This window comes from Miscanthus floridulus, chromosome 8, assembly GCF_019320115.1.
Source record: "Miscanthus floridulus cultivar M001 chromosome 8, ASM1932011v1, whole genome shotgun sequence".
Taxonomy (NCBI): domain Eukaryota; kingdom Viridiplantae; phylum Streptophyta; class Magnoliopsida; order Poales; family Poaceae; genus Miscanthus; species Miscanthus floridulus.
Window position 1 is genome coordinate 167,457,215 of NC_089587.1, and position 15,548 is coordinate 167,472,762.

A 15,548-nucleotide genomic window follows, 5' to 3' on the forward strand; every position below is an offset into this window, starting at 1 on the left:
AGCACAGGAACTCTAGATATAAAATAAACAAATTTGAATGCATTCAAAAGCACATTTCAAATCCCTATTTAAATCTCCAGAAATTTCTACTGTTGAAACCAAGAACATATTTTTCTTAAATACTACACTTCCTAAGCAACACAATCATATTTATTTCACAATTTTTGGAGCTACCAAACTGAAGATACAAAATTCACAAAACAAATCAAAAACTGGAATCAAATGAGTTAGCCTTCAAACACTGAGTCGCTGACCGGTGGGACCCGGTGGTCAGGGGACCCCACATGTCATTGACTCGGAGTAGAGCAGCGGCGCGGAATTGACGTGGGAACGGCGGAGCTCGCCGACGGCGGCTTCTCCGGCGACTTCACCGACACTACAAGAATCCTCATGACCTTCCGCACTGATTGGGCTACTTAGAGCGACCTATTGCTGAAGCTAAACACGGCGGCAGCGACCATGGAGGAGCGGTGGCGCGGGATGACGGCGACACGCCGGAGCCAGCCGAGGTGGCGTCGTCTAAGGTTCGGCCTAGGCCCTACCGACTATGGGGATGCTCGTAAACTCATGGTCGTGGCACATGACGGACTGAGGCGTCCCGGCCACGACGAGCTCGCGCTCCGGCGAGGTGCCAGAGATGGCGGCGGCGATGGAAACGGCCAATGGGCCTTTACCTTGGCTTAAAGTGACAGCGAAGGGGTTCAAGGAGTCAGGGCGAAGCACGACGCGTCTACGGTTGCAAGCCGTGGCGAGGTGGTGGGTCGACGACGGAGCTGCGCGGCGGTGATGGCTTGGCCGTAATGGCGGAGGCTCGGCTGCCTCTGCGGGCGAGGAAGGAGGCCGCGAAAATGAAAAATGGGGCTCTAGGTGGGAGCGGGCGAGCGCTGCGAGTGATAAAGGCGGCCTGGGCCTGGCTCTGCCGCGCGGGGCAGGACGCCGGCGACGCGCGGCCAGCCGCTGGCTCCATGCGGCGGCTCTGTCCTGGCAACGGTCGGCCACCGAAGACAGCCGATCGGTCGATTCAGACACCGCAATGGACGCCTGACAGCCAGTTTTGACGGCGTTCGTTCACTTAAACCGTGCTACAAAATCGAAAACCGTAATTAACAAACTTGTAGCTCTATGTACCATCTCCAACTCTTGTTAAGGAAACATATTCTAATTCGCAACAGAAACTGAGTTATGTCTTCCCAAAGGTTGGCTGTCAGCACGGTTAGGGTACCAGACTTAGAAAAATATTGTTAAGTGTTGAAATGAGTGTTTTACTGATTTTTGTGATCCAATTTCAAACATGTTAGGAGCTGAATCAGTCAAAGACCAAAAAATCAAAGTTGTTCCTTATGTTAAACACTACAACATTGCTTTAGTGAACTCCTCCATGCAAGGTCTCTAACACCTAGTTCAACTTTAGTCAAACATGTCACTTTGAAATCATGATACATACTCAAACCATGGCTAAATGACCAAACTAGCCCTAGCCTTAAATACCAAAGTTGTTCATGATGATATCCTAAGCATGTTTGAGCAATTTGCAAGGCCATTCAAGCATTTCATGTAGTAGTCACTCATAGAGCTATTGAAAGTAATCACATGAAATATGCCTTAAAGACTTGACCATGAAAAATGACATTCATGATCCATGTTCCATTTGTGAACCTAAGCATTGCCAAATATTTTTGGTGACTCAAATCTACCAAGTATATGTTTACATTCATGATCAGTTGCGTATGTACACAGAAACATGCAATAACAAGCAACGTTGCATATGTTTCAAATCAATGTCTCATTTGTAAATGCTTGTTTATGAATGCGTGATGATCATGCTCATGTTATGCAAGTCAAGTTATGCAAGGCTAACACCCGAGATGTTACAAAAACAGTTAACAGGAGAGGAAAAATCTCGTGCCACAACAATCTATCACGACGATGGAACAGCTTGATGTGCCACCGTCACCGTTTCAACAGGCCTCAGCAGCACACCGGCATGTCGGCCAATAGTAGCTCCAACAAAACAAAGAGATGCAAGAGCCTGCCCAGACAGGCACAAAGATGGCACCATCGTCTCGGGCGCAAGCAAACAAACACAAGCATCACAATTCACACAGGAAATACCAGACAAAAATCAATCCAATCTAGGTGTCTCTAGTTCATGGGTGCAACTGCAAATGCAAGGTTAAAAGAATGACATGATCTCTGCCTAATGCCCTATTCACATTTCAAGGTGCAATCGACGCACAGAAGTCCTACGGGGATTATTACCAAAATTTACTGTATTATAAGGGCCTGTCTATTGCCTGGCTGCTGCTGGCGGATTCCCCTTGTTAGCAGCACCATTCACGGCTGTGCTAGCCTGGCTGCTGGGTGGTGGGTTAGCCGCTCTGTTGGCACCGTTAACCGTCGGCTCAGCCTGGCTGATGGACAGTGGTATCGCAGCCCTGTTAGCGTCGCTCACCGCCACGCTAGCTTGGCTGCTGGACAGTGGATTCACCACCCTGTTGGCACCGTTCACCGCCACACTGTTCGGCTTGGCCTGGCTACTGCTGGATGGTGGATTTGCTTTGCTAGCACCTTTCGCAGCCACACTAGTCTGGCTGCTGGCTGCTACTCCAGAACTGATAACCGTGGCATTGCTAGGTGTCATTTGGTTACCTTTTGCGTTCATGGCATCCTTCTTCATGGGAGGCCCTTGGCAACCAGCAGGGACAGAGGCAGGGGTGGCTGCCCTCCTTACTAGTGTTTTATTTGGGGCATTGGCATTGACTGTCTCAACAATGCCACGTGGGGTCCCTGCTGCCGAATGTGAGACAGGAATTTTAGTCTTCTTCCCAGTTGCTGCCACTCCAGCAGTTACAGGCTTGCCTTTCCCAACCACAGTTACAGGGTTACCTTTCCCATCCGCGGGAATCAGTTTCTGTGGCTTCTGGCTGCCAACAAGACCTTGGGCCTGGGAAGCACTGTTGGTACACTTGCTTTTATTCAGATCATCCGTGTTTAAGTGTCCTCCTTGAGAAGCAACATATTGATCAAACTCTAGCATGTCTTTATCCTTGGGATCTACTATCTCAACCTTCATCTCAACCTCTAATGTATCTGGCTGCTTTGATTTGGGATCCATGGTTTCTTGTTGCATTGCCTTGGGATCTGCATTTTCTGGCTGCTTTGCCTTGAGACCAGTGGTTTCTGGTTGCTTTGCCTTGGTATCCACAGTTTCTGGCTGCTTCGCATCTACAATTCCAGGCTGCTTCGCATCGACAACTTCTGGCTGCTTTGCATCTTCAGGAAACAAGTCATCTATCGTAATCGCACAAAATTCAGAGTCATCCTCCTCGCATGGGACAGGTGCTAGTGTGGTACTCAATGCCTTCTTAGTTTCCAAAGAACGTGCCCCAGCAAGTGGCCCTGATTGATTAACTGCAGTAACTCCTGAAACACCATGAACTGCGCTAGCATTTAGAGGTTCTAGGTGCTGGGAGCCCCCAGGTTGTGTTCCATGCTCAACCACAATCGATGCCTTAGAGCTTGCAGAAGATTTCAAAGATGTTGCTCCTAGAGATTTTATGTGCACAACATTCTTAGATTGTGCGGCTTTTAGAAAACTTGCGGCAGTTGACGCTGTGGCAAGTCGCCCACCAGCAGCAATTGCTGCTGCTTGTATTGAGGAAGGACCGATGGTGGGATTTGGCTGAGCTGCTTGCTTCTTCCGTGTCTTATTTGAAGCATTTGACGATTTAGGTGGCACAGCTTGGGCAGGAGCTTGTTGCCCTTGATGAAGCGGAGTCTGCACTTGAGCTGCCACACGCAGAGGCATAGCAACTGGGACTGGGACTGGCAGCGCCAGTGCCGGTGCCGGTGAAGGGGTTGCTGCAGATCTTACTTCTGGCATCTTAGGAGCAAACGCTGTAGACTTATGCTGAATGCTTTGTTGATAAGCTCCTGCATGCACAATTTACGTAAGAACCACAAAGACAGGACAGGGTTACAACAGCTGCGATGCGGAAACAAAGCCACAGAACAATGCTTGAGTTGCTGATAGCTCAGCATAGAAACATTATGCTAAAATATCAGCTTTCATGGCAAAGCATCAAAATTCTATAAATACCTGATCTACGCATAGGACCGACAGCCAATGAAAGTGCCTTGAGAGCTGCTGATCTTTCCTCTGAGCCAACAGAAGCATGTTTAGTGCTAGCAGGCTTGGTTGATCCTCCTGGACGCTTTAGCGCCCATCTCTGAAAGGAATGGTACATATTAACCTTTTATAAAATATTCTAATGTACGATATCTACATTAGGATAAGAGGAATTCTCAAGGCAACACCAAAATAGTAAATATTACCTCCGTCCCTAAATAAATCAATTCCTAGACTTGTCTTAAGTCAAACTTTCCTATGCTTCACCGAATTTATAGAAAAAAAGCACAATTAATTATGACAGCAAATGAGCACATTATGAAAATATATTGTGGTGTATCTAATTATACTAATCTGGTGTCATGAATCTTGGCACTCTTTTCTATAAATTCGGTCAAACTTAAAAAAGGTTGACTTAAGACAACTGGGATGGAGGGAGTAGTATTAAAAACAATAAAACGCATAAAATAAGCCAACCAATTGGACCTAGTAATAAGAACAAATAAACATTGAACTCCAGGATATAAAGGGACAGGGAAAGATTTGATGGCAGATCTGGGATCCCAGGCGTAAGTAAGACATAACTATTCAGTAAAGCAACAGATGCATGCATATGGACACTCTGCGTCTCTGCCATTTAAGTATATTCGAGAAGTATGCAACCATAGGTTAAGATGGCTTCAGGATAATTCCCAACACATGTAAATGAGGATGCAATCATGCAATATGTCAGAATAGTGCATGCTATTACACAATTGACAAGGTGAACACAATATTACCTGAGATAACTGATCAGGTGTTCTTGTACTATCAAAGTTACATTTATGCAAAATATCCTCCCAATTTCCTTCACCATACTTCTGCACACCAGCTGCTAGGTCTGCATCCTCCTCTTTAGACCATGCTTTTGGCTTCTTTCTCTTTTTAGAAGCTCCATTTGGATCCAAATGACCAGGAGAGGGTCCTATATGAGATGACTGTTTTGAACTGGCAACAGGACCTGTAACATTTGCTATACGATGACTCTGAGCAAGCTGTTTCTCAGATGGAACCCGCACTATCTTTTCATTTTGGGTGTTCAGCACAGGAGGATCCAAGTTAATGCGATGACCAGAGGCTTGCTCACGTGAAGATCCGGATATTAGCGCCTGCAAAATGTATTATATGTTAAGAGTATCTAAGGTATCAATAAATTGGGAATGTCAGAACCAAAACACAGGTTTGGGGCTGAATTTCAGATTTCATTAGCCATGCCACAACTATGGCAGGTTGGGGATACATATAGGATAGCTTGTTTGAGCCTTAAGAAAGCTACAGCATATTCTAGAGATGCTAAAGTAGATGCTAGGGATAAAGATAAGGGCTGACACAGCCATCAACTACTCTAGATAATTATCCTAAGTAGATAAGGACAAGACTTATAGGTGTCATTCTCCCCCTAAGTCTTGTGTAGCGCCTTCTGGGGAATTTGAACCATCCCAATCCTGGCGCGAAGCTCCTGGAACTTGACCCGCCCAGGGGACTTGGTGAGAAGGTCGGCGAGCTGATCCTAGGTGTTGATGTAGCCGGCCTTGATGCTCCCCTCATCCAAGCAGCTCCTAATGAAGTGGTACTTGATTCGGATATGCTTGCTGCGCTCATGGAAGACGGGGTTCTTCGCCAAGGCCAAGGCGGACTTGCTGTCCACCCTGGGCTCCACTGCTTCTACGTCTCTGCCCAGGAGATCGCCTAGCAGCCGAGCTAACCAGAGAGCTTGAGTCGAAGCGGTTGTGGCAACGATGTACTCCACCTCGCAACTGGATAGAGCCACCACTTGCTGCTTGACTGACTGCCAGTTGATTAGACACTTGCCGAGGAAGAATAGTGTCCCGCTGGTGCTCTTGCTTGTGTCGATGTCGCCGGCGAGGTCGCTGTCGCTGTACCCGATGAAATGCTCCGCACCGGGACACCTCGGGTAGTGTAAGCCGTAGTCGGAAGTGCCTGCGACGTAGCGGAGGCTCCTCTTGACGGCCTGCTCGTGCTCCGTCGTCGGTCGCTGCATGAACCGACTGACGTAGCCAACGGCGAACGTCAGGTCCGGCCGTGTGTGGACGAGGTAGCGAAGGCTGCCCACAATGCGCCGGTACCGCGTGGCGTCGACCTCCTTCACCGTGCTGTCGCAGCTCAGCTTCAGCCTCTCCACCATGGGAGTGTGTTGGGTTATAGCCGGTGAGCCCGCCCAACTCGACGATGCGCTTGGCGTAGACGGTCTGGCGAAGGGAGATGGCCAGAGCTATCCTGGTGGACCTCGATCCCCAGGTAGAAGGAAAGAAGGCCCAAGTCGCTCATCTGGAAGGTCGCCTTCATCTCCTCCTTGAATGACTCCACCTCGGCCTCCTTGGCGCCAGTGATCACCAAATCGTCGACGTAGATGCCTACCAACAAGGCATTGCCTCCCTTGCCCCGCCGGTAGACTGCAGCCTCGTGAGGACTTTGCTAGAACCCCATTTGCTTGAGTGAAGTCCAGCTTGGTGTTCCAAGCTCGGGGTGCCTGCCGCAAGCCGTAGAGGGCCTTGCGTAGGCGAAGAACCTTGTTCTCCTTGCCGGGAATGACGAATCCCGGCGGCTGGTGGACGTAGACCTCCTTCAGGTCACCGTTGAGGAAGGCGGACTTGACGTCCATGTGGTGCACACGCCAACCCTCCTGGGTCGCCAGTGCGAGGAGACGGATGGACTCCATCCACGCAACGGGCGAGAAGGCGTCGTCGAAGTCGACTGCCTCCTGCTGGACGAACCCGCGCGCCACCAGACGCACCTTATGCTTGATCACCGCCCCGGCCTCATCCTTCTTGAGCTTGTAGACCCACTTAAGGGTGATGGCGCGGTGGCCGACAGGAAGATCCACCAGCTCCCACGTCCGGTTCCGCTCGACCGCGTTCATCTCCTGTTGCATCGCGGCGCGCCATGCCGCGTCTCCCTCCGCCTCAGCGAAGGAGCGGGGCTCGCCGTCCTCGTGCACCAGGTGCAGCTCCGCCTGTGAGGGCTCCGCCGTGAACTCGCCGCCGTTGTCGGTGCGTAGCACCCGAAGCTTGCGGCCGCACTCCTTCTCCGCAGCAGCTTGATGGCGTCCGCAGCCGCCGCCTTGGTGTCGAGCAGGACCGCCCATATGTAGCGAGACACGTCGTCGACGAGGAGCAGGAAGAAGCGCCAGCCTCCAGGTGTGGCCGGTGTCACGGGGCCGCAGAGGTCACCATGCACGAGCTCCAGCTTCTCCTTGGCGCGGAAGTTCGCCTAGCGGGGAAAGGGGAGCCGCCGCTGCTTGGTGAAGACGCAGGTATCGCAGAACTTCTCCACGTGCTCGACTCGCGGCATGCCCTGCACCATCTCCTTGTTGCCGAGCTGCTTCAGGGCCTCGAAATTGAGGTGCCCAAAGCGTTCGTGCCACCGCCAGGAGTCGTCGTTGCGGCAGGCTGCAAGACACACGGGCTGCGCCACCTTCACGTGGAGGACGTAAAGGCGGTTGGGGCCTCTGTTCACCTTGACGAGAAGGCGACGATGGCGATCCTAGATACGCAAGACCCCGTGCTCGATCTCCACGTGCGAGCCGTTCTCATCCAGCTGTCCCAGCCTGATGGAGTTCCTCAGCGCAGGGATGTAGTAGACACCGGTGAGCAGTCGGTGCTCGCCGGTCTTGGCGGTGAAGACGACGGAGCCGACGCCCTTGATGTCCAGGGCGGAGGCGTCCCCGAACTTGACGGAGCCTCGAACGCCGAAGTCGAGCTCGTTGAAGAACTCCCGCCGCCCGGTCATGTGGTGGGTGGCGCCGGTGTCGAGGTACCACCCGTCGATCTTGTCGCTGCCGGACCCGTTGCCGAGGAAGACGTGAGCCCGCGGCTCGTCAAGGTGGAGGAGCGCGGCGGCGGCCGACGCAGGAGAGGAGTGCGGCTCGATGCTCCCATGTACGAAGAACAGAGCCAGCTCGTCACCCTCCTGCGCTTGCGCGACGTGTGCCTGACCGCCGTGCTTCGCCTGCCGGCAGTCCTTGACCCAGTGGCCTTTCCTCCCGCAATTGTTGCAGGTGTCGTCGTGGGTAGCCTTGCACTCGCCGTCGGCGCCGCCAGGAGCGCCACCACGCGCCTTATCCTGCTTGCGCGGCCGACGCTTGCGGCTGCTCGACGAACCCGAGGCCTCCCCCTACTTCCGCTCCCGCTGGCGGGCGAGCCACTGCTCCTCGGTGAAGAGAAGCTTGCCACCGATGGTGACTGGCTCTGAGGAAGGTAGCTGCTCGCAGTTGTCGACGGCCTTGAGGCGACCCGTCACCTCCTCGATCGACAGCTCAGAGAAGTCCAGCAACATCTCGATCGCGATGGCAACCTGCGAGTACTTCTTGGGGACGACGCGGAGGAACTTCTCGACAGCTCTCTCCTCGTCGATGTCATTGTCGCCGTACCGCGCCAACTGCTGCATCAGGGTGTTGAGGCAGAGAGCGAAGTCGTCGACGTCCTCACCCGGCTTGAAAGCCAGGTTCTCCCACTCCTGACGTAGCTTTTGAAGCGTGGACCTGCGGGCGCGGCGCTGTCAATGCGTGCCGCGGTGATGGCGTCATAGGCGTCCTTGGCGGTCCACTTGTTTGCGGGGGAGGAGTGCATCTCTGTCAGAACAGCAGCAAGAAGCGCCTCCAGTGCCCGTCGATCCTCGTCGAAGTCGGCGTCGCCGTACCGTACCGCATCCCACATGCGTCGCGCCTGCATCTTCACCTTCATCACCATGAACCACTCGCCATAGTTGGTCTTGGTGAGCATGGGCCATCCGCCGCCGACGTCCTTGACGACGGTCTGCACGACGAGAGGGGAGCCGAGCCGGCCACGACGACCACGGCGCCGGTCCGGGGAAGGGGAGGCGCGCTACCTGTGAGGGCTCCGCGTGCCGGTGTCCCGTCCGCCCAGGTCCCGCGCCTCACGCCGCTCCTCCAGCTCTAGCCAGGCGTTGGCATCGCGTGCCGCCCGCTCGTCCCGGTCGAAGTCGCGACTTCGTCCGTCGAAGCGGCCCGCGTCGCGTCCGTGACGGTTGTCGAGGCCGTCGCAGTCGCCAGCCTCACGTCCACTGCGTCCGCCCAGGCGCCGTAGTCCTCCTACTCGCCCACATCCGCCTCCGCACGGAGCGCAGCCGTTGCTGCTGCAGCCTCCCGCGCCTCCACTGCTGCCTAGTGGGCGGCTTCAGCCGCACGCACCGCAGCAAGCTCCACCTGGGCGATGCGAGCCGCCCGCTCCGCTACTGCTGCACGCTCGTCTGCCGCCTCCTCGCGCCTGGTTGCTGCAGCCGCTGCAGCACGTATGCTAGAGGTGGTGGAACGGTTGGAGGAAAAGGATGAGGAGTGGAGAGACATAGCGACGGATTGGGATGGGGTAAGGGTAGAACCCAGATGAACTTAGGCTCTAGATACCATTTGTTAGAACCAAAACACAGGTTTGGGGCTAATTTCAGATTTCATTAGCCATGCCACAACTATGAAAGGTTGGGGATACATATAGGATAGCTTGCTTGAGCCTTAAGAAAGCTACAACATATTCTAGAGATACTAAAGTAGATGCTAGGGATAAAGATAAAGGCTGACACAACCACCAACTACTCTAGATAATTATCCTAAGTAGATAAGAACAAGACTTATAGCTGTCATTCTCCCCCTAAGTCTTGTGTGGCATCTTCTGGGGAATTTGAACCATCCCAATCCTGGCGCGAAGCTCCTGGAACTTGACCCGCCCAAGGGACTTGGTGAGAAGGTCGGCGAGCTGATCCTGGGTGTTGATGTAGCCGGCCTTGATGCTCCCCTCATCCAAGCAGCTCCTAATGAAGTGGTACTTGATTCGGATATGCTTGCTGCGCTCATGGAAAACAGGGTTCTTCGCCAAGACCAAGGAGGACTTGCTGTCCACCCTGAGCTCCACTGCTTCTGCGTCTCTGCCTAGGAGATCGCCTAGCAGCCGAGCCAACCAGAGAGCTTGAGTCGAAGCGGTTGTGGCAGCGATGTACTCCGCCTCGCAACTGGATAGAGCCACCACTTGCTGCTTGACTGACTGCCAGCTGATTAGACACTTGCCGAGGAAGAATAGCGTCCCGCTGGTGCTCTTGCTTGTGTTGATGTCGCCGGCGAGGTCGCTGTCGCTATACTTGATGAAGTGCTCTGCACCGGGACACCTCGGGTAGTGCAAGCCGTAGTCGGAAGTGCCTGCAACGTAGCGGAGGATCCTTTTGACGGCCTGCTCGTGCTTCGTCGTCGGTAGGTTTGGGGCTAACAGGGAATGCATATAACATAACAGAACAAGACATGGTAGCATAATAACACATTACGAAACCACATAAGACTACTAACGAGTATCAAACTTACATGATTCTTTCCAGTAAGTTGCCATACAAGGATAACATTTATTTTCAATAAACCAAATACAATGGACATTTCATGTCATTCTGCATAGATACTCCTAGTTACAGAGTTGACATAAGCACACACTATCAGTCCCTCACTAAAACCCTCCATTTCATCTCCATTTTAGTAGCTAAGTTTTTACATTGGCTCGCCAAGCCTGACACAACCATCCTCCTTTATCAAGGCTTGTGACCTGCTATGCTGAAACACCATAGGAACCCCAACATAGGCGGAGTTCCCTCACTAAAGCCCTCTTTAGAGACAGTATTTTTTATGGAATTCTGGGAAGATACTATGGTTTTGCAAAATACATTGGTTTTCGAAAGGTAAGAGGTGTTTGGATGACATAGTACTGTAGTTTTTAAAAACATGGGTATTGCTAAAACGGTAGTCTTTTTAGAGTTCTAGAACCACCAGTCAGAACCCTTTTTTTTTCTAAACCATGATTTTGTGCTACCAAAGTTCTTCAAAACGACCAAGTAATGAACATTGAGCTACCAATGGAATGATGTTTGGGGCATATCATCATCTGAGAGCAGTCGCAGCATCCAACACCTTCACGTTACGGAACCTTAAATCAAGACTTTCTTGAAACGTTCTATGAGACCCATCATGTAAATTAATAATTAAATAAAATGGAAGTTCATATTCATAAATACTGAAAAGGAGAAATAAATGTCAGCGAGCGATCATAAGAACTCAATTTTCATCAAACAAAAAGTTGCAAGTTTTCTTTTTATTTATACAAAAAAAAATCAACTATATTTCATTGCCATCTGATACCTAGTGGCAAAGTGAAGCTTTAACCTCCAGTCGCTAATAAGGCATCAATCAAACTTTTGAAGAGTCAACATTGTGTATCAACCATAATCTAGAACAGACTCAGACTGAGAGCTATATGCCTATATGTTTGTGTACTATCTAAAATACTAAATGCATACCAGAATAACTATTAACTTATTCAAATCAGGGACCAGGTGAACTGCTATACAGGCTGAAATGTCAGGCCAGACCATCTGGCCTGTAATAGCCTAATAGGTATATGTAATAGCACTATCCTTGCTAGCCCAATCAGCATTCCACCCAACACCTGATCACAGTTCTTTTCAGCTCGTGACCATTGACAAGCACATGCCCACATGTGTAGCAAGCATCATCATTCACACCAGCATTTCCCTCTAGCATCCAGCCCTGCTCCTCATCCAAATCCCAACATGGCAAGCTACCAGCCACCCCAACCTATTGCCGCCACCAATGAGCAGCCCCTCCAACACTACTGATGCTCCCACCACTGGTTGTCTCTCCAGTAGTCCAGTGTATGCCTACCTGAAGCCTGAGGTGTGCCTCTGCTTGTTACTGCCTTTCATGGGCTCTAAAACTGCCATGACTCTTGCTGCCAGGCATCACTGCCACCTACTGGGCATCAGTGACCGGTGCATTCCACCCTTGCTCAACAGACTCCAGTTCTCTCCAACTACCACAAAGCTGCCTCTAGACTTAAGATTTATTCTTAGGCCACTCTCAGTGGGAGTTCCATCAGACTTTCATTTGCACTAGGCGTTTTTATGATGTGGCAACGTTTTTAAGAAGAGAGAGAAGAATTGAGTTTCATGGGGACGTAACTCTCTTAGCACGATTACCAACTATCTATGAGTCATAAAATTAAATGTCTATGAAACCATAGAATGAAACTTTCAATTGAGAGTTGGTGTTTCATCTATGTTTTATTTCATTCTATATGACATGGTAATCTTGGAAACAACGCTATGAAACTTTCCACAAAGACTGGCCTTATTAGTATTTGAATTTCAAAATATTGCATCAAGTTTGATGGAATCAACTCAATCAAATGGCGCTTCTATAATCATTCTGGATAAGATTGCAGTAAAAGATTTGTTTGAGCAAGCCAATCATAACAGCGCAACACTTCTGAATACTTTTTTTTTAGATAAAGGAACAACGTTCCAGCCTCTACACTTACGAATAAGTGTATGCAGCCAACACACTTCTGGATACTTGATCATGGTAAACAGCGACGGATACAGGAAATATTTTAGGGGGGACTGAACAACACTGCTGCTCGATCTTAAGTCTCAGCCCCTCCTGCACTATGAACTTTGCCTAAAAATTCATAGGGGCTCTACTGTAATTTGCACTGCTTCGGTTTGGGTAGGGGGGACTTGAGCCCCCCCGCCCCACTGCTGGATCCGCCCCTGATGGTAAAATAAGGTATTGAAAAATAGCAGAGCAAATGCTACACAAGCAGTTGCCTCTCGCTCATCCTGTATATTTTTTAGCATCAAAATCAATTCAGTGAAAAAAAAAGATGACTAAACAGGATTTGGCATCATGCATTCAAAAATAAAAAATGACCATCCTACTGTATGCTTTCCAAACAAGAAGTGATACCTTGGCTAATGCAGAGGCCTCAGATAAAGCTTCCTTGGTCGGAATGGGATTGGGTTCAAACTCCAATTCCAGGTCACTGTCATCGCCCTACCATTGTCAAGAAGATTGAACATAAAAAATAGGTATAGCACCAATTACGGAAGGAGCAGCCAACACAAGAACAAACTGAATTCCTGTGCGTGCTACCTTAAGATCCAAACAATCACTACTACAGGAATCCCAGCTACTTGACACCTTGCAAGCCAGTCCAAAAGGGGCAGCAATATCTAGGCTTTGAGTGGGTAGGATTACAAACCAGAGGCTCTTCGCCGGCGTCGACGCTATCCTCTAGGTCGTGGCGATAGGCGAAGTGGCGCCAGAGCATCTGGTACTCGCGGGCGGAGGTGATCCCCGTGGCCGACTTCCCCACCACAGCCCTCCAGTCGATGCGCCGGCCCTCCGCGTGCTGCGCCACCTCCTGCAGCGCCGTCAGGATCGTCCCCGGAGCGTACCTGAGGGGGGAGAAGGATTGCAAGCGGCGCGGTCAAGTAAAACCCTAGGCGAAAGCGAGCCGCCCGGGGAGACACCGGGAGGACGGGCTGAGGAGGAGGAGGCGGAGGAAGGACGGACGGACCTGTGGAGGAGGAGGTAGACGTCGTCCTCAGAGAGGTGGCGCTTTCGCTTCCCCTTGCCCGCCGCCGGCGCCGCAGCTGCCATCTCCGACAGGTCGGCGCTTGGTGGGGCAGCTGCTGTTCTACCCTTTCGTTGTTCTCTCTATTCTCTTTATTTGTTTTTGGATGGATTAGTGCTTATTTACAGCATCTCTAAGAGTTTGCTATCTCAACTTGGCATCCATATAATTTTAACAAAACAAAAAAATAGCCTCCAATAGTTTGGCAAAACAACTTGATATTAATAGCAACTTGGTAAATCTTCCATCCGCGCGTAAATATACGCGCGCGTATACGGCTTGGCATCCGGGGCTCTTTGTTTCTTAGCGGGGCTCTTCGTTCGCTTAGCGGGCCTCTTCGTTTTTGTTAACGGGTTTTTTATTTTACCAAGTCAAAAATGCCAAACTCTTGGAGATGGATTGTTTTTTTACTTGGCATATAATTTTGGGAGTTGGCAAATCACAAGATTTGCCATGTAAAATTTGACAAACTCTTGAAGATGCTCTTAGTTCCTAAAAATTTTCTCAAAAACTGTTACGGTAGCCATCATATCGAATCTTGCGATACGTGTATGGAGCATTAAATGTAGAAGAAAAAAACTAGTTGCACAGTTTTGTTGGAAATTGTGAGACGAACGTTTTGAGCCTAATTAGTCTATGATTGAACAATAATTGTCAAATAAAAACGAAAATATTACAGTAGCTAAATTCTCAAAATTCGTGAACTAAACACAGCCTTAGTTGTGATTTAGCGCAAACAGGGAGAATGGTTAGTCGGAGCGCATCTTCACCAAATTGCAAACAAATGATCTATATTTCGTGTAAAACTTACTTTATCTAAAACATATAAATAGTGTAAAAGTTAGAGGTTTTGTCTGACCTCTTTTTTTAGCCTTTGCACGCGTAAAAGTTTAGATGTTTATATCTTCAACATTGTCAAATCTACGTATTCTTCTAATCCTTACTTTTTTTAAACATGAGAAAAAAAACTCTCTCCAACAACTCCTCATATTTACTCCTAACCTTTTAAGACTTAGGAAATTCCTTCTCTTTTCACGTAACTTTACGCGGACGAAGCCACGCGCGAAGGGCGGCGGCATCACGGGGGCGGGGTCCACCGGCTGCTACAGTGGTCTAGTGCTGCAGCAGAGGGTCGATGTCTGAAAGGATCAAGATGCCTAAGAGGGGGGTGAATTGGGCTAATTCTAAATTTCTTTACAATAATTAAATTTAACGGTTAGCCCAATTAACCCCTTTGTGCCTAGAAAGTGTTTCTAATGTTCTACCGCACAAAAAGTCTTGCAACCTAAGTTCCAATCCTACTTTAGCATGGCAATTCTATGAATGTAAAGACAAGTATTGAATTGCTCAAAATAAATGCTCGAAGTAAATGCTCAAAGTAAAGAGAGAAGGAGGAACGCGGTGATGTTTTGTCGAGATATCGGAGAGTCGCTACTCCCCACTAGTCCTCGTTGGAGCACCCACGCAAGGGTGTAGCTATCCCTTGATCCGTGCAAGGATCAAGTGCTCTCTATGGGTTGATTTTTGACACTTCGTCGCGGTGAATCATCCACAACCGCTCACAACTTGAGTTGGATCATCCACAAGCTCCGTTGGATGATCACTAAGCTCTCAATCACCACCAAGTCGTCTAGGTGATGGCGATCACTAAGAGTAACAAGCACGAACTCTCACTTGACCACAACAAGCCTAATGAAAAGGGTGGATACACACTTTGCTACTCTTGATCTTACTAATGAGGGCTCTCTTTGGGATTCTCAAATCTCAATCACCTCACTAGGATCTTTCTTTTCTTGGCACTCTCAAATATGTTTCTCAGCTGTTGAAATGAGCAAAAGTACCTCGACACATGAATGGATGAAGTATTTATAATATGAGCTAAAAAATGAACCATTATATGCCTCTGCGGGGTGACTGGACGCTCCGGTCATGTTGAC

General features: G+C 49.8%; 1 protein-coding gene across 1 annotated transcript; it reads right to left on the bottom strand.

Annotated features, from left to right (window-relative positions):
- Positions 1-1,898: 1,898 nt before the first annotated feature.
- Positions 1,899-13,687, bottom strand: LOC136477497 (uncharacterized). Its single transcript, XM_066475678.1, has 6 exons — positions 13,555-13,687; positions 13,237-13,432; positions 12,942-13,028; positions 4,909-5,277; positions 4,100-4,229; positions 1,899-3,933 (listed from the first exon to the last, which is right to left on the bottom strand). Exons 1-6 carry the CDS (start codon positions 13,635-13,637, stop codon positions 2,288-2,290), a joined length of 2,511 nt encoding a protein of 836 aa, XP_066331775.1. The 5' UTR covers positions 13,638-13,687; the 3' UTR covers positions 1,899-2,287.
- Between the last annotated feature and the right edge of the window lie 1,861 nt (positions 13,688-15,548).